Source organism: Penicillium paradoxum, assembly GCF_028828445.1.
Source record: "Penicillium paradoxum strain IBT 22861 chromosome Unknown utg000007l_segment0_segment0, whole genome shotgun sequence".
Lineage (NCBI taxonomy): Eukaryota > Fungi > Ascomycota > Eurotiomycetes > Eurotiales > Aspergillaceae > Penicillium > Penicillium paradoxum.
In genome coordinates, this window is record NW_026643185.1 from 1,185,465 (window position 1) to 1,213,182 (window position 27,718).

At 50.9% G+C, this 27,718-nt stretch overlaps 11 protein-coding genes across 11 annotated transcripts; 6 read left to right on the forward strand and 5 right to left on the reverse strand.

The window, feature by feature from the left end:
• Window positions 1-639: 639 nt before the first annotated feature.
• Window positions 640-6,230, reverse strand: N7457_008029 (CCR4-NOT core ubiquitin-protein ligase subunit MOT2; the record flags this gene model as incomplete). The annotated part of the gene is made up of 5 exons (XM_057179072.1): window positions 640-2,810; window positions 3,628-5,768; window positions 5,828-5,943; window positions 6,056-6,122; window positions 6,178-6,230. The coding sequence occupies 5 exons, from the start codon at window positions 6,228-6,230 to the stop codon at window positions 640-642; spliced, it is 4,548 nt and encodes a 1,515-aa protein (XP_057027458.1).
• Window positions 6,231-6,610: 380 nt separating this feature from the next.
• N7457_008030 (complex I 30 kDa subunit family protein) lies at window positions 6,611-7,615 on the forward strand (the record flags this gene model as incomplete). Its single annotated transcript, XM_057179073.1, has 3 exons — window positions 6,611-6,779; window positions 6,844-7,493; window positions 7,565-7,615. 3 exons carry the CDS (start codon window positions 6,611-6,613, stop codon window positions 7,613-7,615), a joined length of 870 nt encoding a protein of 289 aa, XP_057027459.1.
• Window positions 7,616-8,043: 428 nt separating this feature from the next.
• On the forward strand, window positions 8,044-9,418 carry N7457_008031 (BUD22 family protein; the record flags this gene model as incomplete). Its single annotated transcript, XM_057179074.1, has 2 exons — window positions 8,044-8,286; window positions 8,360-9,418. 2 exons carry the CDS (start codon window positions 8,044-8,046, stop codon window positions 9,416-9,418), a joined length of 1,302 nt encoding a protein of 433 aa, XP_057027460.1.
• A 351-nt stretch (window positions 9,419-9,769) lies between these two features.
• N7457_008032 (Zn(II)2Cys6 transcription factor) lies at window positions 9,770-12,521 on the reverse strand (the record flags this gene model as incomplete). The annotated part of the gene is made up of 5 exons (XM_057179075.1): window positions 9,770-11,710; window positions 11,770-11,855; window positions 11,911-12,176; window positions 12,246-12,377; window positions 12,442-12,521. 5 exons carry the CDS (start codon window positions 12,519-12,521, stop codon window positions 9,770-9,772), a joined length of 2,505 nt encoding a protein of 834 aa, XP_057027461.1.
• Window positions 12,522-13,480: 959 nt separating this feature from the next.
• Window positions 13,481-14,533, reverse strand: N7457_008033 (putative proline utilization protein PrnX; the record flags this gene model as incomplete). Its single annotated transcript, XM_057179076.1, has 1 exon — window positions 13,481-14,533. The coding sequence occupies one exon, from the start codon at window positions 14,531-14,533 to the stop codon at window positions 13,481-13,483; it is 1,053 nt and encodes a 350-aa protein (XP_057027462.1).
• Window positions 14,534-15,036: 503 nt separating this feature from the next.
• Window positions 15,037-16,543, reverse strand: N7457_008034 (proline dehydrogenase family protein; the record flags this gene model as incomplete). The annotated part of the gene is made up of 2 exons (XM_057179077.1): window positions 15,037-15,895; window positions 15,960-16,543. 2 exons carry the CDS (start codon window positions 16,541-16,543, stop codon window positions 15,037-15,039), a joined length of 1,443 nt encoding a protein of 480 aa, XP_057027463.1.
• A 1,460-nt stretch (window positions 16,544-18,003) lies between these two features.
• N7457_008035 (proline permease PrnB) lies at window positions 18,004-19,951 on the forward strand (the record flags this gene model as incomplete). Its single annotated transcript, XM_057179078.1, has 6 exons — window positions 18,004-18,214; window positions 18,268-18,420; window positions 18,477-18,489; window positions 18,546-18,655; window positions 18,724-19,526; window positions 19,589-19,951. The coding sequence occupies 6 exons, from the start codon at window positions 18,004-18,006 to the stop codon at window positions 19,949-19,951; spliced, it is 1,653 nt and encodes a 550-aa protein (XP_057027464.1).
• Window positions 19,952-20,757: 806 nt separating this feature from the next.
• prnC (delta-1-pyrroline-5-carboxylate dehydrogenase prnC) lies at window positions 20,758-22,603 on the forward strand (the record flags this gene model as incomplete). Its single annotated transcript, XM_057179079.1, has 3 exons — window positions 20,758-20,886; window positions 20,945-21,052; window positions 21,113-22,603. 3 exons carry the CDS (start codon window positions 20,758-20,760, stop codon window positions 22,601-22,603), a joined length of 1,728 nt encoding a protein of 575 aa, XP_057027465.1.
• Window positions 22,604-22,843: 240 nt separating this feature from the next.
• Window positions 22,844-23,960, reverse strand: N7457_008037 (sugar phosphate isomerase/epimerase family protein; the record flags this gene model as incomplete). The annotated part of the gene is made up of 2 exons (XM_057179080.1): window positions 22,844-23,497; window positions 23,571-23,960. The coding sequence occupies 2 exons, from the start codon at window positions 23,958-23,960 to the stop codon at window positions 22,844-22,846; spliced, it is 1,044 nt and encodes a 347-aa protein (XP_057027466.1).
• Window positions 23,961-24,558: 598 nt separating this feature from the next.
• Window positions 24,559-26,097, forward strand: N7457_008038 (6-phosphogluconate dehydrogenase, decarboxylating; the record flags this gene model as incomplete). Its single annotated transcript, XM_057179081.1, has 1 exon — window positions 24,559-26,097. The coding sequence occupies one exon, from the start codon at window positions 24,559-24,561 to the stop codon at window positions 26,095-26,097; it is 1,539 nt and encodes a 512-aa protein (XP_057027467.1).
• Window positions 26,098-26,364: 267 nt separating this feature from the next.
• Window positions 26,365-27,531, forward strand: N7457_008039 (S-methyl-5-thioadenosine phosphorylase; the record flags this gene model as incomplete). The annotated part of the gene is made up of 3 exons (XM_057179082.1): window positions 26,365-26,479; window positions 26,563-27,072; window positions 27,137-27,531. The coding sequence occupies 3 exons, from the start codon at window positions 26,365-26,367 to the stop codon at window positions 27,529-27,531; spliced, it is 1,020 nt and encodes a 339-aa protein (XP_057027468.1).
• Window positions 27,532-27,718: the final 187 nt, after the last annotated feature.

Here is a 27,718-nt window from a genome sequence, read left to right on the forward strand (position 1 = left end):
GAAAAGGCCTTAACACCGAGAAATAGGTGTATACGGGCATTTATATAACGTATATATAGGAATGGCTTTATTTATTTGAACTTTAATGCCTTCTCATTAAGCCATCCATCATCGTAATTCAGGTATTTTAAATTAATGCCAGTCTGAACTAAGGTAGAATCTAGGCGTATTAAGGTAAGGCATAAATCCTACAAAATGGGACATTCTAGCCCTGGAGTGAACCTTAGAAGGTTCCAAGGACGGGTTGACCTTTAGATGACTAAAATACTGCCAGGCAATACTATCCAATAAGAGCGTTATGTCCCGCGAGGCATACTTAGTCGCCCGTACTTGCCAAGTGCAAGATTGAGGATGAGCCCAGAAGGTGCATGGATTGACTCCGAACACCGCATGCCTGTGTAAGAGATTTGGCACAGCAATTACTACGAGATTTACACGGACAAATATAACAATATCATACAAGATCCATTCATGCTAAGATACTCCATACAGAATGGGCTTAAACGCCATGAGAAAACCACCGTCCGGGTATCATGCGAGTCCATATGTAGATGAACAGAAATGTCAAGTCAGCCCAATAATTTCTGATTCCCAAGGAGCCTGAAAGCTCCGATCCCGACCTGAAAAGTAGAGAAGTGATTACAGTTCCGAACCAGCAGCAAAGTTCAATGCTTGCTGCTGAAGTTTCTTGTTGCGTCGAAGAAGGGCTGCGAATTTCTTGTCCAGCGCATCCATCTCCTTCCGGGTGACCTCAAGGTCCTTCTGAGAACGACCCGAGAGATCCTTGAGTTCCTCGTTGGTCAAGCCAGCAACGTCGTCAAGAGTAGGGTTGGCACCCAGTATGCCTGGGTTGCCCAGCATGTGCTGAGCGGTTACTGCGGCAAATGAACGAACGGCCGCAGGAGTAGTATTGAGAAATTCTGCCGAGTTTGCGACAGCCCAGTCGTGGTTGCGGGTGCTGTCTGCTTCCATGGCGGAGAGCACGTTCGGCGGGATTACAGACTCTGCTGCTTCAAGAGAAGAGGATGGGGATGTGGCGCCCAGGCGAGTGGGCATATCATCAACCCAACAGATATTGAACTTTTCGGGATTCGCGAAAAGGGCTTCCAGACCGCCACTGGGGTTGCTTGCATCGTCTCCAATCATGAATGGATCGGAAATACCAGCCATGTTCTTCTCTAGTTGAAGGTAACGATCCTCCTCCTCGGGCTCGAGGTGACGCATGACACAACCGCGGGGCGTGATCAAGCATCGGGTCTTGAGAGCCTGACCCCCGATTCGAACGGGTTCACCGCGGAGCAGGGCTTTGCGATTCTCTTCGGTCAGTTCGGTGGGGCGCTGGAGAAGATCATAATCCTCCGCAGTGCATTTCATGTCGGTGCGCTGACTGAGATTGCTAGGGTTGAAGAGTGAACTCTTGTTGAGGTCCAGTTCGCCAGATTTATGCATCTCAGCGAGCAGCTCATGCAGAGGTTTGGTTCTTTCCACGAAAAGATCCTTGATTGTTTTCCCGGAGGTCTCGGCATCCCTAACCAATTGCCCGACGGTGTTGTTGGAACGCCATGGCTCCACAGGAACTTCCTGCGGGATGGGTAGCTGTTCGACAGGAGGAGGACTAGGTTCCTTCACAGGCTTGGCTTCCTTGACTTTCGCCTTCTTCGTGGTATCCGCCTTCGCTTCAGCCTTGACTGGAGAGGCGCTGGTAGTTTTGATAGGGCTGGACTTTTCAGGACCACTAGCAGCGGGTGCATTGGCTGTGCTCACAGTGGGTGTGGGTGCCTTCTTGGTCTTGCGCTTTCGCCCCATGATTGGTGCCTGAACAGGTTCCTCATTCACAGTTAGAATTTCGACCTTCTTCGCCTCGGCTTCCTTCGCCTTCTGCTTACGTTCCTTCTTAACCTGGCTTTTGGTCATAGAGCGAACGGGGGCAGAGCCGATACGAGAAGATGCGGGAGGGGAGTTTGCACGAGAAGCGGATGTGGAAGCATAGTAATCGGCTTCAGATCCGACATCAGCAGGAGTATCGGGAATGCTAATGGATGATATGCTCTGTCTCCTGGAGCGAGACTTGGTACCTCCAACCACGGACGCGGGAACAGATGGGGGAGCCATAAGGGGAGGAGTTTCGGTTTTAGGTGTGTCTACAACACGGAGAATGCGGGTTTGACGAGGAGCAGGGGAGTCAGAGGGGCGGGAAGCGATAGTTTGGGGTGTGTCTGGACGTGACCCGATTGCAGAAACAGAGCTGGGACGCAGTACCTGCTCGTTCTTGGCAGAAGTAGCAAGGGTGATGTCCAACTCGAGTGGACTGCCTTTCGCGACGGAGGAGCTAGCTTGTGACTGGTTCACCGTCCTGGAAGGAGAATCTTTGAAATCCGCCCCAATGTTGAACTCGTTCTTGCGCTGAGTGCGAGCTTTGCTTGCAGTCTTTTGAACGGGTGACCCAAAGGAAATCTGTGAAGCGTCCTTCACACGGTTAGAAGTGAGAGGACCCCCGACAGTGAGTTCAGGAGTCAAGGGACAAGAGGGACTATTGATGCGGCTCTGAGATGGACTATTGAGTCGCGAAATACCGGCTGTCAAACCAGGCGGTAACATTGGCGCAGGAGAAGACGGTTTAGAAGAACTGAGTTGTTCCTGAAAAACAGCAGACGAAGGATGAGCGTGGGGTAAGGGAAGTCCAGGTGGTAGAGTTGGAGTTCCTGCACGCGCTGATGACTCGCTGGGCAACTGAGACTTCAGAAAGCCAAAGCTGTCAACGGTGCGCCGATCCTTCGTTTGATCTCCAAGAGGAGGGAATTCTTCGTTCACTAGAAGAGCTCTGAGTCAGCGAATGTCCGGGAAATCAGGATGTGGCGATGTGGATGGGTAGGTGGTGAAGGACGTAAAAATCATATCAAAATCCCCCAGGCGAGCAATAAAGACTAAGGATAAAGCATCGCAACTAAGAGAAGATACAGAAAAAGCACGAGTTAATTACATGCAGTGATCTCCCAGACCAGGAACATCGCAGGACAGGGCTTCTATGTAAACGGCGGCTGTGAGGAAACTGATTTCGAATAAGACCCTTTTCGGCTTGTGGTATCAGGGTAGGGAGATCTTAACGTACATTAATCCATGTTCACCATCGCTGTCATCAAGACGCGGCGGATTGTATGATGGAAGTCCGGATGCAAAAAATTGAACAAAAAAAGGTAGAAAGTGGATACACAGCCGCCGAACACATAGAGAGCCTCGCAGACATGCCGGTATGTCCATGAAATGCAAAGACACCTGGGGAGAGCGAGAGAAAACATGCAAGAAACAGATATCATGACAGCGGGTGAATGAAACAAAGGAAAACCCTTAGTACGCCATGTGCAACCCAGCCATTTGCATGAATCAGAACTGCTGATTTGAACAAAAATAGGATAAACATCAAATGCAAGTCCTCCATATGGAAGTAACAACAAAAACAGAATTGATATCATGTCATCAGGATAAAGCAGGCCCATCAAGGGAACAACGTCATAGCGAAAAGCGGGCAGGAAAATGCAAAAATTAAACCACAAGAACTGGTGAGAAGTTAAGGGGAAACCATAGCCCTTCACCACCGACCACCATACACCATCGAGGAGTTGTACCCACCTTGACCCTGACTCCCGTACAACGCTTGCCCAGCAGTAGCATTGGCACCGATCTGATGCATCCTCGCTTGCAAAATGCTCGGGTCCGCAAGATCTACTACACCACCTCCGCCGGAGGAAGTGTTAGCGTGTCTGTGCTTCTTCCCCTTCTTCTTCTGCTTCTGTGGACCTCCAGAATCAGGCATTACACCTGCTGGGGGACCATAGAAGGAGCCGAGAAGGCCATTGGCAGGAGTCATGGGGGGCGGGGTATTGTGCTGTTGAAGGAAAGGAAACATGAACTCACGCTTAGCCGCCTCCTGGCCCTGTAAACCTCCGATATTCGTGCCAGTTCGTCCACGCAATAGCTCACGCATGAGTTCCGGAGTCGGGTCCTGCTTTCCTCCATTGACACTGAGCCCAGATGTGAAACCATGTCCCTGAGCGAACATTCCACCACCGCTGATCGAAGGAGTGCCACCCGTCTTCAGGCCAGGTGGGGGACCCTGAACACCACTGGCATAGAAACCGCTTGCTGCAAGACTATGTTGAGGACTTGGGGCAGAAAGAGCGTTGGGAGATGCTGATTGCATCTGTCCCAGCATGCGTGCGTTGGGCATGTTCTTGGAACCGGCATCATTGGCGAAAGAGAATCGGGAAGACTGTCGGTTCTGTGCTGCCTGCAGCGCATTGAACTGTGCTATCTGACTGTGCACAAGGCCTTGGCGAACTTGGGCGGCTTGGTCGAGAGCGGCAGAGCTCAGAGGATCAGCCAGACCAGCCTGTTGATTACCAGCGGACTTGAGTAGCATCAACTGTTGTTGCTGCAGGGGTGTTAAGCTTCGCCCGGCTAGGTTTAAGCCTTGGAATTGATGGCTATTCGCAGAGACAGGGGATCCGACAGTTGAATTCTCTGCAGTGTCCTGCTGTGAAGGGGGTTGGATAGCACCGTGAGACTCCCGGGTCTGGCGACTGCGCGGAGGGTTGATTTCTTCGGGCTCACCACCAAGTTGGAGACTACCAGCCTCACGGCTATCCTCCTCAGCAGCAACCGACTGGAGCAACTCCTGCTCGCGGCTCACACGCTCTTGCTCGACCTTCTCGCGCATAGCTCTGCGCTTGACGCCACCATATGGATCAATGAAAGAGGGGTAATCTTTGATTGATTTGGCTTCCTCAGTGGTCAGTTCAGCTGTACTGAATGAGAACCTAAAATCGGAGGAGTTGATATCCTTGAGCAGGCTCTCAAATGGTGATGGTGGCTTAGGAGGTTGAGGCACACGGCGGGGTCGTGGCTGCGGGGCAGGAGATTCAGGTTGGACTTGGGCGACGGGTTGCTGGGCTTCTTGGGAAACTGGCGAAGGCTTTTCTACTCGTTTCGGTTCTTCAAAGGATGTAGCAACATTGACACTGGCGGGTCGTGGGCTACTGATAGACGCTTGGCTGCCAGTCAGACTAGTCCTTCTAGCTCGGTGGATAGCGGCATCCTTGTTGGCCCAACTGGCAGATGACGGGAGAGCGGGGCCGTCTGGTATGCCTGAGCGACCACTAATCGAGTCATCCTTGCTAGGTTGCCGGCGCATAGGATGGGCGATGGGTTGAGCAGATCTCACGTGAGATGGGGTGGGTGGGACGCTCGGGCGTTGGGTCGAAATGGTGTTCATAGACGAGAGGTCCTGGCGACTGTAGCTATCACTATCCTCCCCAGTCTCGTGCAAGAAAGTGCAGTTCCGATTGTTGCACTGCTCATTCCGAAGGAAGGAGGAGCAATATTTGGTTGTTCCGTATTGCGCCCTGAGAACTCGATCGCCATTTCCGGAACCATCCACGGCGTTAATGCACATCGCGGCATCGCCCTTGCGTGAAAAAGTCACATAAACACCAATTCCTTGGTTGGGGTTGCCACCGGGCTTGGCCTTGCTGACCACAATTTTCTCAATTTCGCCATATTGACCGAAATATTCGCGTCCACGGAGGGTTTGAAGCAGTTGATTCTCGTCTCGGATCGTAGGATTCAGGCCGATAACGTAGACCAAGTTCTTTTGGACCACACGGACACCGGCTAAATTCTTTCGGCTGGAGGCCTCGATTTCACGCTTTTCGGCTTCCTTCTTTTTGGCTGCGGCTGCTTTGCGGTGTTTCAAAGCCAGATCTGCTTTGAATCTATTAAGGGTAGGTTAGTTGGGATGTGGCGACCATCCGTTGGGCATCAGGTGACTCACTCCTCAACGTCAGGGATCTTGTACTGAATCGTACTCTCATCATATTTTCGCCGACAGTTAGGACATTTCCCTTCTTCATTCTGTGTCTTAATATTGTTATAGCAGAATTGGCAAATCTAGAAATATCACATGTTAGATCTAGGGCGGGAAGACAAAGAGAAGCCACTTATTCCGTGACAACAAAACTTAGTCTGGCAAGGAAGCGTTGGAGGATATCATTATACATACCTGATATCCACAAGGACACGGTTTGAAGTTCTTATCGGAGAGATCGAACTCTTCAATGCACAGGGGGCTGTGGGGTGATTAGGACATAGATCGCGCGGGTTGAACAACGTTGGAATACATACCAAAACTCATCATCATCATCGATGACGGAGTCGATCAATGAAATGCTAGACATGATCGCGGGGAAGACGGTGACGACTGAAGAGGGACACGAGATCTCAAACGCCAACACCCGATTGAATACGATGGGAGAACCGTGGAAATAAAAAGGAAACGCGCTGCCCCGTAAAGTGAAGGAAGAGAAGCGGTGATTAGATAGTGTGGGAGGAGCGAGAGGAAGAGAGGGCGGAAGAAAAAGCGGAGATGATTGATAGGATGGAGGAGAGGAAGGAATGAAATTGTGAAGCGCGGCTTCATTTTGCTGGCATTGCCCGATTGCGCTTAGCGCGTCCATATCACGTGACCAAAGTGCTCGACCACTCTAAACCTTCACAATCCGACTTACGTGCCTCCGTCCCCTCCTCCCGTTGTATCTGCCATTGCTCCTTCTACACAATGGCCTCCGCACGATCCTTGATGCGCCTGGGTTCTGGACGCTCCGTGGCATCTGCCACGAGGTCCATGGCCGCCCGCACCTTTTCCTCGGCCTCCCTTCAGTGTGCCCCCAAGGCCTCGACGCAACCAGGCCCGGAACCTGAGAACATGCGCCACGCACAGCGCCCTCGTATGTGCAATGGACTAATGGATAGTTACAACGCAATTGAGCTAACCGAACTGTGTTCTACCAGCCTCGGGACCTCTGCGCGCCCCCGTCGTCAACCCTACCGACAAGTACCAGCCCATGGCTGACAGCCTGCACACCTATGGACAGTACATTATGTCCTGCCTGCCCAAATACATCCAGCAGTTCACCGTGTGGAAGGATGAGCTCACCGTCTACACCGCTCCCGCCGGCGTCGTTCCCGTCATGAGCTTCCTGAAGAACCACACTGCCGCCGAGTTCACCCAGATCTCCGATATCACCGGTGTCGATTTCCCCACTCGCGACCAGCGCTTCGAGGTCGTCTACAACTTGCTCAGCGTTCGCTTCAACTCCCGTATCCGTGTTAAGACCTACGCGGATGAGGCTACCCCCGTGCCCAGTGTCACTGGTCTCTTCGAGGGTGCTCTCTGGTACGAGCGTGAGGTCTATGACATGTTCGGTGTGTTCTTCTCCGGTCACCCCGATCTGCGCCGTATCATGACCGATTACGGTTTCGACGGCCACCCTCTTCGCAAGGACTTCCCCTTGACCGGTTACACCGAGCTGCGCTACGACGAGGAGAAGAAGCGCATCGTTATTGAGCCCCTCGAGCTCACTCAGGCTTTCCGCAACTTCGAGAGCGGCTCTACCGCTTGGGAGCCTGTTGGTGCGGGTCAGAACCGCACCCCCGAGTCCGTAAGTTATAACCCCTCCTCTCTCCGCTCCTGGTTGCTTAACAAGCATAATGCTAACCCACTCCACTATAGTTCAAGCTTCCTACCCCCAAGCCTGAAGAGAAGCAGGAAGAAAAGAAATAGAAAGTTTCTGTATGCGTATCATTTTCTTTGCCATGTCTGTATGTACATATCCGTCAGTGTTAATCGATGGTCTTTTTTTGTCCAACCAAATATATCAACGCTTGTAGCCAACGTAAGAGTCAAAATGGACATGCTCTGCTTGGTCCCCAGCCGATGTCCCTCTGAATTAATACATATTAATCAGAAAATTTTCTATAAAAAAAATTATCCATCAAAGTATATACCCTGACAATCGATTTCCAATGGCCGTAGCCAGCGTCTGTCTTGGCACCGGGCTCCGCCCAAGAAAAAAAAATTAAGCTACGGCAACATTTGACGATCAACACGACTCTCAAAACCGCCCTCATTCTGTTTTTAGACGACACACCACAATCTTGATTGATTTTTCTCAACACAATCTATCTTCATACACTCACACTCGCAACAAAATGCCCAAACGCAAGCTCGACGAGGTCAGCGGCCCCGCGCGGTCGAGCGACACCCGCAAAATGTCCATCCACGGCACTCGGCTGACGCAGATGTTCGAGAACGGCGTGCTGATGATATCGCGCGGCCTGAGGACATCGCGCGGCTTTGAGCGACAGAAGCTCAGTCGCCGAGAGAAGACCGCGAAAGCGCAGAAGGACGATAAGGCGTTGGCGCGACTAAAGGAAGAAATCGAGACTTTGAAGGTATGCGGTTATATATGTCTTTGGGTGGGGTTTCATTCTACAGAACTTGGTTGCTGATGAATTACTTTACCAGAGTCTCGATTACCAAGTCACATCTGAGCGATACTTATACAAGCAATTGATCAAGACGAAGCGGATTGCAGAGACGAAGACGTTCGGGGAGTTTCAGGCAGTCAAGAAAGTGTCTCAGGAAGGCCCGAAGAGCACTGCCGAAGCCAATATTCTAGCGCGACTATTCAAATCCACACCTGTGCAGAAAGAAATCCCAGGCATCATGGCTGGTATTCGGAAACTACTGAGGATCGACGACGCGCCTGGGAAAGGCAAAGAAGACAAGAAGAAGGATGCGGCACCGAAGACACGGAAAGAAAAGAGCGGATCGGAGTCTGAATCAGAGGAACGGACGACGAAATCTAGGCGCGGCGAGCAGGTCTCCCGCCCCGAGATTGATATGGATATCTCTGGCTCAGACGAATCCGGAGACGAAGATCTCTCACAGTTCGACTCACGACTTGCGCCTGATTCCGACGCTGACTCGGAATCTGACGAGGAGGATCTCGCCGCAGACGACATCTCCGACTCTATCTCCCGCTCTCCCTCCCCCTCCTTCTCTGCTGAAGATTCTCCACCGCCCAAGAAAGCAAAGGGAGTCAAGGGCTCTTCCGCACCGGTGCAAAGTACTACATTCTTGCCGTCTCTCATGCACGGTGGTTACTGGTCTGGCTCGGAAGAAGCTACTGATGAGGAAGATGCTGGTGCCAAGCCTGTTCGGAAGAACCGCATGGGTCAACAAGCACGTCGGGCTTTGTGGGAGAAGAAGTTCGGAGCCAGTGCAAACCACGTTAAGCAGGAACAGATAGCTGCGAAGTATGGTGGTAGAGATAATGGGTGGGACACGAAGCGCGGTGCAGTTGAGGGTTCGAGAGGAGGAAGAGGTGGCAGACGTGGTGGTTTCGGGGGTGGATTTGGGCGTCCTCAGAACAGGGATGGTCCTGCTGGTGCTCACACTGGTGGTAAGCCTAAAGGTCCACCCAAGGATGAAGGCCCGCTGCATCCCTCTTGGGAGGCCAAGCGGAAAGCCAAGGAGCAGACTGCAGCAACTTTCTCTGGAACGAAAGTTACTTTCGATTAGGGTTATTGTCCTTGTGTATACATATGTCTCTGTCAATCAATGGTCAAATTTTCGATTCAAGCAAATGTGTAGATATAGAAGTATTTTGGTGTATATATTCTCCGATTACCCAACCTTAGCTCAGACGGAGTAAAATATTGATTGTAGATAATGTTGATTGCTCGCGCATGCTACTACTCTGTGTAATTTAAACAAGTTACCAGCCCTCGCGTAAAAGATGGCACAAAGAAACATAAATAAGTCGCAGGATGGTATACCAAAACGAAAAACAAGGCCAGAAAATGCAACCCAATATATGTTGTGTAGACGAAACCTGAAATGAGGAAAAGGGATCATAGAAAGAAATGATGATCAATCCCTCAGGAACTGCAACCAGTGAGGGTCAGCTCCACCACCTGGCGGCTTCATTTCAGCACCGCTCAGACCACTAGATTGAGTCTGAGCATCGGGTTCGAAACAAGGGATGGCCGTGAATTCGCCCAACTCTTGTGGGAAGTTCGAAACAAAGTGATCGAAACCAAAGTGAGGCATCTGCGAGAGGGGCTGTTGAGCAATGGAGAAAGTCTGCGGATGACCATTACCCGGGACCACGCCTTCTGGAATGCCCTGATCAGGGCCTCCGGGTGTTGAGACAGAAGGTCTCGCGCCAACCATAGCTAAGGAAGGTGACAGGGACATTCCATGAAGAACAGTCGAAGGACCCGCCACTCCCGAGGCGTGGGAATGTACACTTGGCGGAACATTGTGTTCACTAGAAGCATAAGGTTCCTGTTGCTGCCATGCGAGGGTAGACGGGGAGATAGGTCCTGCCTTCCAAAGCATTTCCCAATTTTTGAATCTGTCATAGGCAGATTCAACGGCGCCCCCGTTGCTCATATCCGGTTGTGTCTCGCTCCATGTTTCAAGGCGGCGAATGGCACGCTCCAGTGCCTCAATAACACTGACAGCTGAACGGGCTGAGCCAACACCCATAGACATGATTTTAATCAATGAAATACCCTGTTCGAGGGCTGCACCGAGCCTTTCGGTTCGTTTAGTCAATCCCTGGGCTAGAATGACGAGTAAAGCGGCGCGGCATGAACTAAATTCAGTGAAAGAAGCACGCGCCAGACCCGTCTCATCACGGAGCAGGCGGCATAAATCGATGATTTCCAGAGCTGCTTCCACGCAATCTGTAACAAGGGTTGCACGACTCTTCGCCAAACTAGAAGCCACTTTGTATGACGAACCTTGAGAAGGGGTCTGAGACACCTGCATGCCCTTAAAGTTACTGAACAGGAAAGGACGTCCGATGAAAATGCGGGTCAGACAGTAGTCTAGCTTGAGGTGTACGTTGGACCTGAAAAGTGGTCCTCCGGGGTTCAGATCACGACACACAATCTCTTCTGGTAGAGTCGACCACCAATCAACGAGATGTTTCCGGAAATGGAGTAGTCGGTCAAGACGGTCTTGCTGTTGGTCTTTGCGGTATTTGCGTAACGATGTAATTTCGTTTGAAACCTCGCCAAGTTTCAAAGTTAACGTAATAAGTGTAACCATGTTCGTGTGATTTGAGATTTGAGAGGCGGGCATGAGCTCGGGGAAATCGACTGGTAGAGGACCATCGACATCTGGGTCTGACAGCGATGACGGTCGGCCGTGGAGGATGCTTATCCGTTTTTCAATGGTAAAAGCTGTCCAGAAAACCCGATTTCGCATTTCGATCATTCGCGGAGAGAGGCCTTCGCCGTGATATCTCCGGTGCATGCCATTCTGGATAGCCAATTTCAATGCCAGACCGAAGTATGTGTAGCATAATCCTGAAGTATCCAATGGAAGCAAGTATGTCCCGATAAGCAAACAGGCCTGAACACTTCGAATAGATGCGGTGGCGATGAGATCCGGTAAAAGTCTCGAAGCAAATTGGTAGAATGTCAAGCCCACCTCGTCTTCCGAAAAGTGATGATCCTGATTTGCTGCAGAGCCTGCGGGTAAACAGTTCACGGGCGTGGATGACTCCATATGTGCGAATTGAGTGCCCACAGCTAGAACCATAAGAATACAGGCCACTGCGCCTGCATCGTCGAATGACAAACTTCCAGGATCCGTGTAACAAATGCCCAATTTTTCGAGTAACCAGTCTTCCTCAACGTAGAAATTGTTCGTTTGTGCGTACTTGAAGAAAATCTGGACAAGGAAATCGGCCACATATCGGGGTGGAAGACATGTAATTGAGGCGGAAACTTGAGGTGATGCGGACTGGAGTTGTGTGCTTCGCCATCGTTCTTCAAAAGGCTCTACTTCTGAAGTTGCCTGTGGGGGTTGCGAGTTAGCATATGTGAATTCGTTCATCGACAATGCTCGGAACCTACATCCGGTGCAGCTGTCTTCATCCACTCATCGATTTTCTTCCGGATCTTCATTGTGAAATTCAGGTATGAAAATTCCCCGGAATATTCTGCAAAATAATTGTAAATTATAAATCTCCAAACGATCTTCACAGCTAGACATACGGGTTGTATTGTCAGGCATAGCCTTAATTGTAAAATCCTCATCGTCAATCGCGAGATCCTCCAAGTCATTGGGGTCTTCTCGGGTCGAAATCGCATCTGACTCAGAGTCGCGCTGTTTGTTTTTCAGGTCTTCCGCAGTCTGGCGCAGAGACTGAATATCAAAGGTGATGTTGGGTACATAATGCGACAAGATACGCTCCATGAGGCGCACCCGTTCAGCCTCGGCAATGTCATGTCGACTCAGTGCGGCTGCTCGGTCCAAAAGTCTAAAATTCACACATCGCGCAATTAGCGGTCTGGAGGATGCTAGAGTGAGGGTCACACGGCTAACTCACGAGACAGACGTTCCCCGAGTTTTCTCATTGGGATCAATGTGAGTAAAATTGCACTGGCGACGATATCGCAGACATCTGCGACATGGTACACCTCCTTCGCATTTTTCTTTCACCCGGCGGCAACCATCGCACCTGCACAAAACCGCTACGTTAGAGGATCTGATGGACGATTCGACAGAAGAGGGCCATAGCATACGCTCGAACAGCTCGCTTGCGATTTTCTTCGGCCACACGAGGACGTTTTTGCTGGACGGGCGTCGAGGTCGAGTCGTCCATTGCCGGCAATGTCAGCGAGCTAGTCAGGACATTGTCCGGGGATAGGGGAGAATGGTAGAGAGAAATTGGGATAACGCCACACCGAATTCAGGGGAGGAGTGTAAAAATGAGGAGAAAAAGAAGTCGGAGACTATCGATAAAGCACGACACCCCCGCATCTCGGTTCCGCTCCGCTCATCGGCTCTGGCCAATGCTTCTACGGCATCGCTAGCTCTCTTTCTGATTTACTATTATTATCTGCTGTCTACAATAGTGCTGATAGATATGCGATATCATCCCTGCCTTGACTAAAGAACTTTGGGCTTAGTGCCCCCATTGGTTTCATCTACCCGTTCCTACTGGCTAATGCATTTTCTCGTGACCTTCACCCCAACAGGGATTCTATAAATGAAGTCGCTTACTCCGTACGGAGTACGGGGTGCATACCGTCGATATCTAACGGCTCCTTGCTTAAATCTGGAAGTCATCTGAGTACTTTTCGTGTGGGGAGTTCCACATAGGCATACTTATCCGAGGACTTTTGTCGCATCACGAGACAGCCATGTGTGTATTATATGGACAGAAAGGCAAGGAATTGACATCTCCTCCCGCTCTCTAGCAGTGGTTTAGCAGAGGCTACAATAATCTCGGTGTATTTCCACGAAATTTAAAACCTAGTCGCCATGAGGACATGATGGGGAAAAGATGCATACACATCATTTCATCCTAACCTTGTAACGAGGAAGATAAAGGGCATTGCCAGCATTATTTTGCATTAGACTCTCGCTGCGGTAAAGTGCCTGGTTTGGTTATATTGTTCCGAGACATTGGCATGGCCCTACTTTGGGTATGATTCATATCCTTTATCGCAGGCGCCGGATGTCACTAAAGAATAGAAGATAAGATCAATCAAGTATATCTCAAGCCATTCCTTGAGCTAAGATCTATCAATGCGCCAAGAAATGAACAGAAAACACCCTCTAGAACCCATCAACATGAGTTCCAAGGCCCATCTCCACACCAACATCAAGCACCTTTTTCCCAACAGCAAGATCCATCAATCCCATACCAACACACTTGTAAATAACATTAGATCCAGCCGGAACATCGAGATTTCCCTCCGCAATGCCATCCGCCCCCAAAAGATCTCCCATCTCAATCAAGTCCTCCTCCCCAAGACCCGCAGTGATCAACTCCCCAGCCTCCTCAAGACATGCGGACTTAGTATCAACATAAACCTTGCCACCGGAAAGCAAAGTCTCGGTATCAATCTCATGCATATTAGGCTTATACGAGCCGATAAGCGAAATAAATCGCTGCTTGGGGTTCACCTGCAAAGCCGCATATCCAAAGTTCGGCTCAGTGGCAGGTGTGCAGCTGAAGATAACATCTGCTGCAGCAAGTTCCTCCCCAAGGCGCTTCTCGTAGTCTGAGACGCCCTCCTTGGCGAGCGTGTTAAAGATGACACCGGGATAGGTCACGCGCAATTCGGCAATGACATCCTTCTCCATCTCCTGCAGTCTCTTGGCACCGCGGTTCACAAAGGTGACCCGGCGCACTTGCTCAGGGTAGAGCAAGAGTGCGAGGCGTGCGTGCCACTCTGCCTGACGACCGCTGCCAAGGACGAGCACGTTATCCTTGCGGATGGTTGTGCAGCGCACGAAGAGGGTCATTGTTGCCAAGGCAGTGCGGAAGGCTGTTACTTCAGCTGCGGCAAGGAGGCCCTGGAGCCGGCCTTCTGGGTTGAAGATGTTGATCACGCCTAGGATTCCGGTAGAGCTGGCGGTTACTACTTTGATACCGGTGGATGCGGTGTCCGATACCGGCATGAAGATGCAGGTGTTGTCATTGCTGGTTGTGAAGACAGTGCGAAGAGGTTGGTGGATTTTTTTGGAGGATGCTGGGGTTGTTGGCTTTGATTCATTGGTTATGCTGACCAGGGCATTGCTCAGTACTGAGATGAAGCTGTGGCATTGTTCTTGTGTCAGACCGCGGAAGATCTTTGACACATCGGGTTCAGAGAGGATGTGCATTTTGGTTGATTGTGGGCCTGAGGGATGATTGTGTATTTGAGAGAAATGTCACGTCAGGTTTCTCTTATTTAAATAGGTCGAGTGGGATGTTTTCGGGGCAATGGACTCAACATATGGGGGAGGCCGTTTATCGGCTGGGCCTTCCGACGACTTGACTGAGGGGCAAGTTACCCCGGTGGGGGGCTGCGTTCGATATACCTCAAACACATGGGTTGAGTTGGCATTACATGTTTCTATTATCTCGCCGATATTGATTCATCCTCTATAACGAGGCAATGAATGAGCTAGTGACTAAGAGTATTCTCAATTTTATCTTCAAGATTTATTTCATTGATCATTATCCAAATGGAACTTCTAAAAAACACAGCAACGCCAATCAACAGATGCACGAGAGCTAGACGCAAAGAAAATGCAGCAAAACAGCCCGTAGGCTGGAAAGAATAGGCCAAAAGAACTGGCTAGCCTCCAAAAATAGCAAAAGAAACCCAGGAGCGACCCAAGGATTACTTGCTGCTGCTGAAAACATTGGCGCAGCGACGCTTCAGCTCGGCAAACATCGCGATCTGCGAATCCTTGGTACGGCCGACAGCCTCGGTGTTCTCAACGGCGCGGCGGAGCAAGAAACCCATGCACTCCTGTACGGAGCCCCAGGTCAACAGCTTGAAGACGTTGGGAGCCTCCATGGGGGTAGCGCCAACACCGTTCTCGGCGCTCTCGAATCCTTGGAGAAGCTCCAGGCTGACCTCATCAGCCATACCCTGGAGCTGAGCGTAGCTAACATCGACACCGTAGTCCTCGCCACGGGTGGCCTGCTGCATGCGCAAAGCGTGGGCCTTGTGAACGGACTCGCGGTTGTGGGTAGCAATGATGACATTGACGGGCGGGAGCTCGGTGGGGGTATCCTTGGAGGGTGCCTGGAGCATGGAGTTGTACTTGCGAGTGAGAAGTGCCGCGACGACTTCATCGTAGCACTTGTCAGTCTCCTCCTTCTCGGCCCAGATGACGTGGCGGGGCTCAGTCTTCAGGTAGGCACCACGGACAAGCTTGACACCGAGTGTGTATCCCTCGGCACGAGCAATCTCAAGGTGACGGGCCAGAGTGGCGGGAGTAGAGCGCAGGTAAGCCTGGTAAGTTCCATAGAAGATGGCACGGCCGGGGGTCTGCGAGTTGCAGTACTTCTGATACTTCATAATCCAGGCCTCAATGCCGGGCTGCACGGCCTGCTCTTCGGCATCGACCAGCAGGCGGACACCACGAGAAATGGCAAGATCGCAAACCTTTTGGATAGAGGCATCCATGATCTCCGAGGGCATTGTCTCCGATTGCAAGAGGCGAAGGGCTTCGTGGCCCATTCCAGTGAATCTATAGTAGTCAATTAGTCCCTGTCGCAAATTAAGAATGAAGTAAATTTCGGGATCAGACATACTTCAGAGCAACGAAGTCGCCGGGCTGAGCCATGTCAACTGTCTGCAAGGTGCCATCCATCCACATTTGGATTTCAGCCAGAGCAGCCTTTGCATCGGATGGGGCATTGGAGTCTTCTCCAACGAGAACCTCTCGGGCATATCCGAGAAGCACACCCCGGCATCCGAGTCCTTTGATATTGTTGATAGCGGCTTGCACCTCGGCCTTGTTTTCGCCAGCGTTGAACTGCTTGTAGATGGTGTGCTTGATGAGCGTGTTCAACAACGGGTTCTTAGAGACATCCCAGAAGGCGTTGCGGGGATGAGCCAGCAAAGACAAAGTGTAAATGCATGGCTTAAGCAGTAGTTTAGATGATGACACAGACAGGATGAGCAACGAGCGCAGAACCGATGAGAGGGGCAGTTTGGCCAGAGGTGCTGCTAGATCCTTTCGCAGCTTTCGGGGTGAGGCCTGTGCTTGGGTTTGCCATGTGTTGGTGGCGGAAACGGCGGCGACTGAAGATCGGGAGTTGCTGGTGCCGCTGACGAGTCTGCTGTTACGAGCAGCAGCCTTCAGAGGCCCGCGCGCGGAAGGTGCAACTTTCATGGTCGTGAGATGATGTGTTGCGTGATGAGTACTTCTGATGAGATCGGGAGAAGAAGCTCGAGGGTGAAGTTGGAGGGAATAACAAAGGATAAAAGGGCGAAGTGGCACACTTGAAGGCGACCTTTTTAGATATGGCGATTATATCGGTGAAAATTATCGGATGTGATCCGGTGGCAACCACTAGGTACCGGTACGGGTTGTCATACATACGGGTACCTCTTACATAGGAATATGTACCTTGACGGGCCGGCTCCGGGGTAGACCGTTTTCGAGTTTCTATGAGATATCCATTTGTAAATACTTTCGTGGAACCTTGGGACTACGGCAGACTTCTCCCATGTTTCTAGAAGGCGATGAAGAACTATCAGGTACGCTCAGGCACGACCAGGTTAAGGGAGATCATCGTCCGAGCGAGACAATGAGGCTCTCGTATTCGTCTGTACCTTTGCAATCTGCAGCCACCAGTCGTTCGCAGATTCCACGATGCCGAAAGGTCACGGGCCGGTTTGATATCGGGCACGGGCCACCGATAAGCGATAAGCAGGTGACCGGGCCGGTGACTGGGGCCGCGTGACCTCGGTGCCCGGTTACATTCGGTCTACCACTTCACAGGATGTCCCCAATGTTTTTGTCGGGCCACTCCGCCAGCTCTGGCGATTTATGTCTGACTCCAGGGTTTTAGTCAACCTAATCCATTATGGATACCGCTTATTATACCCCAGATTCTTCCCCAGACTGGCTCCACGTGACCCTGGTGGCAAGTAAGTCGAACAACCAAAGTCAATTCCGCATCAATCCCGCACGCCAAGCACCAATCGCAAGCTATTCGGCGGCCATAGAGTTCGGGCTAAAGCCTCAAAAGACCACTAGATGCTTAGGAGAATATAGCGCAGGGTACTCCGTACCTGGTATCGGAGGCGAGATACCAATTACCTACAACATATTATTGTGAAACCAAACTTATGATAAGAAAAGGGGATACGAACCTCACCAGGCCATTCAGGCTGGAAATCAGACCCCAACGTGGGTCGACACAGCCGATCTTCTCCAGAAATTCCCTCGTTGCCCCCACCTGGGGTCGTCCACTGGATCGTTTTCGACCGTTGGGCATACACTTACACGGCCACTGTGGATGGATTGTGGAGGAATTGCCTCGTGAAGCGCCGACTAACGGAGAGAAACCCCGGACCCCGCGACTTGATCAACCCACTTAGTCTTTTGTCGATGTCCTGCTTGGAGCCTAACTCTCTAATCGGATAGTAGACACTACCGAGGTGTTTGAACGGTTTCAGCTAATCTAAACAGATAACGCCTTTGGGGGCTAGCCTCTGCGTAGAATAAAACACTTGCATTTCCCTGGCATATTAGTCTGGAAATTTCTGTCTTCACACTTTTCTTCTCTGTCCTTTGACAGTTTATGTAGATTGGCTCATACTGTTTTTGCTCCTCATTCGCCCGTCATGCAAGACTCATCTAAGGGTCTCGAGGCGGATATTCGTCCTGAGTCCCCATATGAAGATCTCAAAGCCGAACGGGGTGAGATCTCAGGTCCTAATACAGAAACCCACAGAGGATTGAGCTCGCGCCATGTTCAATTTTTGGCATTGGGTGGTTGTATCGGCACTGGTCTCTTTGTCGGCAGTGGCTCGGCGCTGTCGACTGTTGGACCTGGTGAGAATCAATCTTCCGAAAAGACGCATAACATTGTGGCTAACATGTAGTAGCTCCTTTGCTCATGGGTTACATTGTCATGTCAAGTATTGTGTACTTTGTCATGAACATGCTTGGTGAAATGACTACCTATCTCCCTGTTCAAGGAGTTTCTGTGCCTTATTTCATCAATCGGTTCACGGAGCCCAGTCTTGGATTTGCCGTCGGTAAGTCGAGTCCGTTTCGGGAGATTTAGGATGCATGCTGATTGAAACCCCCATAGGATACAACTATTGGTACTTATGCCGTTCTTGCAAGTTCCCCAATGAATCGAACTAACAGATACAAACAGGTATTCTTTTTCTATGTTACTGGCAACAGAAGTCACTGCATCTGCCCTCGTAATCGAGTATTGGGAGTCACCAGTCAATGTGGGAGTATGGATTGCAATCATTCTAGTTGGTCAGTATTTCTCCGATACAGGAAGATTCCTCCACTAGTATCTTCTAACCCAATCACCGTGCATATAGTTATCCTCCTCTTGAACATTGTCGCGGTAGCATGGTATGGTGAAGCTGAGTTCTGGTTCGCATCACTCAAGATCCTTGCAATCCTCGGTCTCATTGTCCTCGGTGTCATCCTGTTCTTCGGCGGCGGCCCTAACCACGATCGCCTCGGTTTCCGATACTGGCAATCACCAGGTGCATTCAAAGAACCCTACTTGGTTTCGAACATCAACACAGGCCGTTTCCTGGCATTCTGGACTGCTATGATTAAGTCTGGATTCTCCTTCATCTTCTCTCCGGAACTGATCACCACAGCTGCCGGTGAGGCTGTCGCGCCGCGCCGCAACATCCCCAAGGCAACTAAGCGGTTCATCTACCGTTTGTTTGCATTCTATATCCTGGGCAGCTTGGTGATCGGTGTGACAGTCGCATACAACGACAAGAGTCTCCTGCAGGGTGTCGCAAGCGGCGGCGCTGGTGCCGGTGCCAGTCCGTTCGTTGTTGGTATTCAGAATGCTGGTATTTCGGGGTTGAACCATGTCATCAACGCTGCGATTTTGATCTCTGCCTTTTCATCCGGCAACTCTTGGGTCTTTGCTGGGTCCCGTACACTTTACTCGCTCGCAGCGGAGGGCCAAGCTCCCAAGTTCTTCCTTCGCTGCACCAAGAGCGGTGTCCCATGGATTGCTGTACTCGTCACTTGGTCCATTGGTTTACTTTCCTTCCTGAACTTGTCTGCCTCGGGTGAAACTGTGTTCTTCTGGTTTACCAACATCACCACGATTGGGGGTTTCCTCTCCTGGATTATTGTGGGAATCGCATATCTGGTATGTCGCATCGCCTTCTTTCTGATGTGTCTTGGTTCATTTTACTAACACAATATCCGTAGCGTTTCCGCAGCGCCTTGTCATTCCACGGGCTCCTCGATTCCCGGCCTTTCATTACCCCCTTGCAGCCGTATGGAACCTACTACGCCATGGGCTTTATCGGTCTGCTGGCCCTGACCAATGGCTATACCATCTTCTTCCCGGGCTCATTCACAGCCTCGGACTTCCTTGTCTCCTACATCGTCTTCGTGATCTTCTTCGTACTATACATTGGACATAAGATTGTCTACAGGACCCCATGGATGGTCAAGGCGTCGGAGCTTGACATTTTCACCGGCAAGGATGAGATTGATCGACTCGAAGAAGAAGATGTTGTACCACAACCCCGAAATTGGCTGGAGCGCGTCTGGTGGTGGATTGCATAGACGATTTTGACCCTGCCGGTTATTGTTTTTTCTTGGAGATGTTTCTATCTAGATGATGCTTCGATCATGTACATGATACCATGGGACAGATATATAGATGGTACCTAGATTGACAATAATGATACACATAATTATCAGCGCTTATTTGTCCATGCCTTTGTGCCAAGTAGTTTTGCGTAAGTTGTATGTGCTTAATGTCGGCATCGTCAGCCATAAAAAACGAGGATCCTCCTTCCCTTGAGACCACGAAACAAATTTTCATCTGTTCTTTGTTTCTGTCGGACACATCCAATGGATTTCGAACATTGGAAAAAAAATATGAAAGGCATCAATATGGAATATGGCTCACGCCACTTCCTGACCTTGTATATATTTAGTGCCGATTGAAAGTGGATGTTGATCTTGTTCCCCAGGTTTTTTGTACGAACTTCAACGTGGCAAATGAATCAACAAGTTAGATCTTATCAGCATCTGTGGGGAGGACGAATTGATATCTCTTGACTAATGCATCTGTTTACATAGGGTATCTCCTACGATAGAGTCAGGGCCCGGTGAATATCTCGGAGGAGGAAGCCGTGTTGACCCCGGCCCGGTTGGATCCACCGGGACAAATACCGGCGCCTGCTGATTGGCTGACGCGGTTAGCCCGTCCCACATCCCGCTCCACTCGGCGGTACCCCAACAGCAGGAGCTCTGACCGGTAGTAGCCGGCCCTTCCATAGTTCTTCCCCGCGTCTACTTTTTCTTCTCCAAGTCTTCCTTTTTTTCAGTGGAAGATTTGATTCATTGCATTCATCTCAATCAAAATGCTGTCCTCCATTGTACGCGCCCGCGCGCCCATCTCGCGCCTCACATGTCGCATCCCGACCACCAGCACTCGTGCTATGGGCACATACGCTACATTCAAGGTGCCCCAGGTCAACAATGAACCTAACGTGAGCTCTCCTTGACAATTTCAGTTGCTGGATTTCTTAGACTAATGATATGCTTTAGAAACACTACGCTCCTGGTTCACCTGATCGCAAGGGCCTTGAGGAGGCTTTGGCAAACTACAAGCAGCAGGGTGCCTTGAACGTGCCTCTCGTCGTTGCGGGCAAGGAGGTAAGATATAATGGAGCTCTATTTGTTTGCTGAGATTGCATTTTCTAACAAATATCACAGCTCAAGGGATATGAGACTTTCACTCAGACTAACCCTGCGACCCACGCTCCTGTGGCAACTTACTCGAATGCCACCAAGGCCGATGTCCAGTCCGCGATTGATTCGGCCCTCGCCGCTCGCAAGTCCTGGGCTGATACTCCTTTCGCCGAGCGTGCCAGCATTTTCCTGAAGGCCGCTGATTTGATCTCGACCAAGTACCGCTACGATATTATGGCCCTGACCATGAACGGACAGGGCAAGAACGCATGGCAAGCTGAGATTGATTCCGCTGCTGAGCTTTGCGACTTCCTCCGCTTCGGTGTCAAGTATGCCCAGGAGATTTACGCCCAACAGCCTTCTCACAACTCTCCTGGTGTGTGGAACCGTCTTGAGTACCGCCCCCTTGAGGGCTTCGTGTACGCAATCAGCCCCTTCAACTTCACCGCGATTGGTGGAAACCTGGCTGGTGCGCCCGCTCTGATGGGTAACGTCGTGATCTGGAAGCCCTCTCCCTCTGCGATTGCCTCCAACTGGCTTGTGCACCAGATCCTGCTTGAGGCCGGTCTGCCCAAGGATGTTATTCAGTTTGTTCCTGGTGAGGCTGAGGAGGTCACTAGCACCGTTCTCGAAAGCCGCGATTTCGCTGCTCTTCACTTCACCGGAAGCACTGATGTGTTCCGCATGCTGTACGGCAAGATCTCCCAGGGTGTTGCTGACGGCAAATACCGCAGCTACCCTCGTATTGTCGGTGAGACTGGTGGCAAGAACTTCCACTTGGTCCACAAGTCGGCCGATATCCGCAACGCCGCAGTCCAGACCGTTCGCGGTGCTTTCGAGTTCCAGGGCCAGAAGTGCAGCGCCACCTCCCGTGCCTACATTGCCTCTTCGATCGCCGAGGACTTCACCCAGCAGGTTGTTGCTGAGGTCCAGAAGATCAACGTTGGCGAGCCTTCTGAGTTCACCAACTTCTGCGGTCCTGTCATCCACGAGGCTTCGTTCAACAAGCTCTCCGGAGTTATCGATGAGGCTAAGAACGACCCCGAGCTTGAGCTCCTCGTCGGTGGAAGCTACGACTCTTCCAAGGGCTGGTACATTCAGCCTACCGTTTACCGTACCACCAACCCAGACCACCCTCTGCTCTCACGCGAGCTTTTCGGTCCCGTTCTGGTCATCCACTCCTACAACGATGCCACTGAGGCCGACTTCGCCAAGATCTGTGAGAAGATCGATAGCACCAGCACCTACGCCTTGACCGGCTCCGTGTTCGCGCAGGATCGCGCTGCTGTCCAGGCTGCTGATGAGGCTCTGCGCAACGCCGCCGGTAACTTCTACATCAACTGCAAGAGCACTGGTGCCGTTGTTGGCCAGCAGCCCTTCGGTGGTGCCCGCGCTAGCGGTACCAACGACAAGGCCGGAAGCGCCAACTTGATGGCCCGTTTCGTCAGCCTGCGCTCCATCAAGGAGGAGTTCACTCCCACATACACCGTTGCTTACCCTAGCAACGCCAACTAAGGGATATTGGACCCATCTCCAATAATTTCCTGTTGGTCTTGTATGCTTTATGATATCATTGGCGTCAATCTTGCATCCCACCCCGGCGTTCTATAAAATTGTTTCCAGGAGGGTCTCTAGAATCCTCAAACTATGTATTTATTCAAAATCGAAAAATATAATATTTCAAATATCTCAGATCCAACTCCTCCGGAATCGTAGCTGCTGATAAAGACTAAGGAATTCCCGAAGTCGCTGCCCTTAATCCGTCGCACAATTCTTCAAGAACTTCTGCATACTATCCATAGCCCTTGCCGCAAAAGGTCCCATCTCATACTTCTTCCCAGAACCCTGCGGTCCACTATCAAAGATCTCCATCGAAAACCAACCCCGGAACCCCGTCCTCAGTACCGCCTTCGCAACATCCTCAATCGGCAAATACCCGCCATCATACGGCATAGGCCTATAATCATGACTCCAGCGACCCCGGGCCCTCAAACCATCAATGGTTTTATCTTGCAACGGCGGTGAGACCTTATAGGCATCCGAAATCTGAAGAAGATAAATCTTATCGGCGGGCACACTGGTTGCAAGCTCTTCCATACTTGCATCAAATCGCTTCCGCAACTCGGACTGCGAGACTGATTCAATCAAACCAGATTCAGTGGTCGGATCACCCCATTCACTGCCCGCAGTCTGGAACGTATCCAAACATAATCCGCAATTCGGACGATCAACAGCTTTCACTATCTCCCAAACATCCTTCCAACCCGGCGCATGGGTCGACCAGCACCAGTTCTCGTACGCAAGGCGGTAGTTGCGTTTTGCGAGGATGTCGGATAACGCTCGCAGGTCGGAGACGATGGCTTCTCGCTCGCAGCTGATTAATCCTTCTGGTGTGTCTGTTGCTCCGACCTTTTATATCGGTTTTAGTATTCTTGCTCCCACATTCCCCATGTGAGGCTCAGTATATATCGGGCTACCATACCTGTAATAGATCCGTACCTACGACATTCATAATCTCCATCCAACCTGTCGCTCTAGCAAACGCCTCTTCCCGTTCGACAGAGCCTTTAACCCAGCCTTCAAAGTTGGCGAATGGCTGCAGCATCATGATCTTCAGTCCGTTTTCTTCACATAGCTTGCGGATCTGCGATGCCACGTTCAAGATTTCGCCGTAGTTGTCCGGCGCAATTTTTTGGCCTGTAATTTGCTCGCCGTAGTCCGTAATATCGGGGAATGAGAGTTCAATTGCGCTGAAGCCCGCTTCGCTGATTGCTTGGAGACGAAGTGGTAATGTGTCACTTGGTCCACAACCGATTGAACAAGAGGCGTATGAGAGAGGGATCTTTTTGAGACTTGAATGTGGAATTGACATTTTCGGTATATTCTTTCCTTTGGGCCAATCGAGGTGATTTTAGCGTTTGTGATGTGTGGTGGTGCGGACCTGTGTTGTTGATATTGGTGAGTATATACAACGCATTCAACCTTCGGATGAAGAAGTTCTATGAAGGATTGCCATACTTGTCAGATTTGCTCAATGTTTGCCTCAATTCATATTTTTCGCCTATTCATTCTTCATCCTGTGTCCATTATGATGTAATTCTGGATGTGGATTTGGAACAGTGCTTGTATCGTCATCGGTGCATCATATCAGTTCAGCTCAACCTCAACCAGTTTCACAATATTATACATTCTACAGCAACTCATTTTTGCCCCGTTTGCCGCTTTCGTGGAGCCTGTTTGTCGAGAAAGAAGAAAATCACCTCCAATCACTGGTTCGTGGCGCCTCTGATTGAATATTGACAATTTCCCGGATTGTAGATCCGATTGCCACAGGCTCCTTGTTGAAGAAGAGTGAAAACCGTAAAATGTAGCCTCATCCCATATTTCTCTCCTTTTGATTTGCATCAATTCTTTTATACGTGACCGCCGAATGATCTAGCCCTATACAGAGCCAAGATTGTCAATTCACAATGCCGGCAACCATCAAGAGCATCGGCGTTGTCGGAGCCGGCAACATGGGCTCCATGATGACCCTTCGCTTTGCGGAACTCGGTCTTCTAGTGTCAGTCTGGGATATCGAAAAGAAAAATGTCGATGAGGTACTGAAATATGCGAGAGAAGATAAGGGCATTACAGGCCGAGTCCAAGGCTTTTATAACATCAACGAATTCGCCCAAAGTCTCGAGGGCAAGTCCGACCGGAAATTATTCATGTTTTCCATCACCCACGGCAAGCCCGCAGATGAAGTTCTCCGCATGCTCAAGCCCGATCTGAAAGAGGGCGATATCATCCTGGACGGCGGAAACGAGAACTACCGCAACACCGAGCGGCGCCAGAAAGAGTGCGCCGATATTGGCGTTTCCTGGATCGGAATGGGTGTTTCGGGTGGATATCAGTCCGCGCGACGAGGCCCTAGTCTGTCACCAGGTGGGGACGCCAAAGCGATTGAGCGTGTTATGCCATTCCTAGAGTCATATGCCGCCAAGGATCGCAAGACTGGGACGCCGTGCGTGAAGCGCATGGGGCCCGGTGGATCCGGACATTACATCAAGATGGTTCACAACGGTATTGAAGGTGGAATGCTCTCGGTACTTGCGGAAACTTGGCAATACATGCATGATGGGCTGGGTATGGAGCATTGCAAGATCGGGGATGTCTTCGATAGATGGAATGAATCCGGCGAACTGAAAGGAAATTTCTTGATTCGTATTGGTGCCAAGATTCTACATACGCGGAGAACTCCCCAGGGTGATCGCAAGGGTGAAGGAGCGAATCGGGATGATGGATATGTGCTTGACGATGTGCTTGACAAGGTTGTTCAGGATGACGATGACACCGAAGGAACCCCGCTCTGGTGTCTCATGGAGTCTGCAGCTCGTCATGTCTCTTGTCCAACATTAGCGGCTGCTCATTACATGCGAATTGCGAGCGGAAACCGCCCTGAACGCGTTCGTGCTGCCAAAAAGATGGAAATGCCTATGCCGAAACCAATCGAGGGAAAGGGAGATCACGCAAAGACCATTGAGAACCTACGAAAAGCCGTGTACTGCTCATTCCTAGCGTCCTTCTGCCAGGGGCTAGAGCTAATTTCCCGTACCTCGATGGATGAGGGCTGGAATGTCAATTTGGGTGACTGTCTCCAAATTTGGCGGGCGGGATGTATCATTCAGTCTGATCATATCGCGGATCTTCTCCAGCCGCCACTCGCAGTCTCCAATCAATTGACTAACACCAAGTTCGTGGATTCGGTCGCGCATGAGCTGCACCAGAATTTCCAGGCTCTCAAGCATGTTGTATTGGAGGGAACTATGTTTGATCAGTATATTCCAGCGCTCTCAGCCACGTTGGAATACCTCAAGTATGAGGGTGGACTGGGATTGCCGACCAAGTTTATGGAGGCACAGATGGACTACTTCGGTTCTCACAATTATAACAAGCCAGGTATTCCCGGCGAAGATCCAGGACCAGTTCACAAGGGCCCTCATCATTATGAGTGGTTGCCGGCTTAAATTGATTTTGGCTTGTATCTATCATACCAGATTGTACATTTAATTCATCTACATACACAATATTGAGGTCCTGACCGACCCCTACAAACATAATCATGACAGTTAGGTCCCTACATAGAAGTTAGTCTTCAAGTAACAATTTAGAGTTTTATAGATGGCCCAAAAAGGCAGGTGGCGGCCTCAGGAACTTGCGGCACGTGGGTCGGAAAGAGCCAATCGGAGAAGAGGAGGTTGGCCGCAGTCGAAGAGATTTGAAGATGGCGCAAGATGCGCTGGATTTTGGGATTGCGTTCAGTTTCTTCTATATCGAAACCATTTCGTCGAATTGAATCCGCGAAACAACTCGCTCGCAGAATGGCTTCCCTCCCCACCACCTACGACGGTGCGTATGCTTCTTTCCTCCCCCATATTATTGCCCCTCACACCCCCACTTCGATAGAAAGCTGACGATAGTGAATCTGACAGGGCCTGTCGCAATTGCTGTCATCGGCGGCACCGGTCTGCGTGAGTTGCCTGGCTTCACCCAGGTTGCTTCGCTGGATGTCTCAACTCCCTGGGGCGCTCCCTCCTCGCCCATCACCATCCTGCACCACGAGTGCAAGCACAACGGCAAGGTCGTTGCCGTCGCCTTCCTGAGCCGTCACGGTCTGCACCACCAGATCGCTCCTCACGAGGTTCCCGCCCGTGCCAACATCGCCGCCCTCCGCTCCATCGGTGTCCGCAGTATCATTGCTTTCTCCGCCGTCGGCAGTTTGCAGGAGGAGATCAAGCCCCGCGACTTCGTCATCCCCGACCAGGTCATTGACCGCACCAAGGGTGTCCGCCCGTGGACTTTCTTCGAGGGCGGTGTTGTGGCCCACGTCCCCTTCGGCGATCCCTTCGATGAGGGTATTGCCAAGGTTGTCCGCGAGTGCGGACACAGCCTGGAGGGTGACGGTGTCGTCCTGCACGACCGTGGCACTCTGATCTGCATGGGTACGTGAAAATCCCACACCTCCAAATAGAAAGATATGCTAATGATTGATTTCTCACAATTCAGAGGGCCCCCAGTTCTCCACTCGCGCTGAGAGCAAGATGTACCGTTCATGGGGCGGCAGCGTCATCAACATGTCCGCCCTTCCCGAGGCCAAGTTGGCCCGCGAGGCCGAGATTGCCTACCAGATGATTTGCATGTCCACCGATTACGACTGCTGGCACGAGGGTACCGCCGATGTGACTGTCGAGATGGTCATGGGCAACATGAAGTCCAACGCCGACAACGCTCGCCGTTTCGTGACTGCTGTTCTCGATGCCCTCGCCAGCGAGGAACACACTGACCTGGTCAATGCTAAGCACCTGGCTGGTGGTATTAAGTTCGGTGTCAGCACCCCCCAGACTAACTGGAAGCCTGAGGCCAAGGAGAAGCTCGACTGGCTTTTCCCTGGGTACTGGTAGATTTAGAGTGTCTTGAGTCCAGCACATAACCTTTGCTGTGACACTTGATGTATATCTGATATAGCATACATGGATTGTAGCTTTGAGATACCTATATGAACGGCATGATTTGCATGTTGAGTTGGAATGAAATGACTTCACGTTTATAACCTGCGCTCGCTATAGAAAACCGAAGACGGCTCAACCA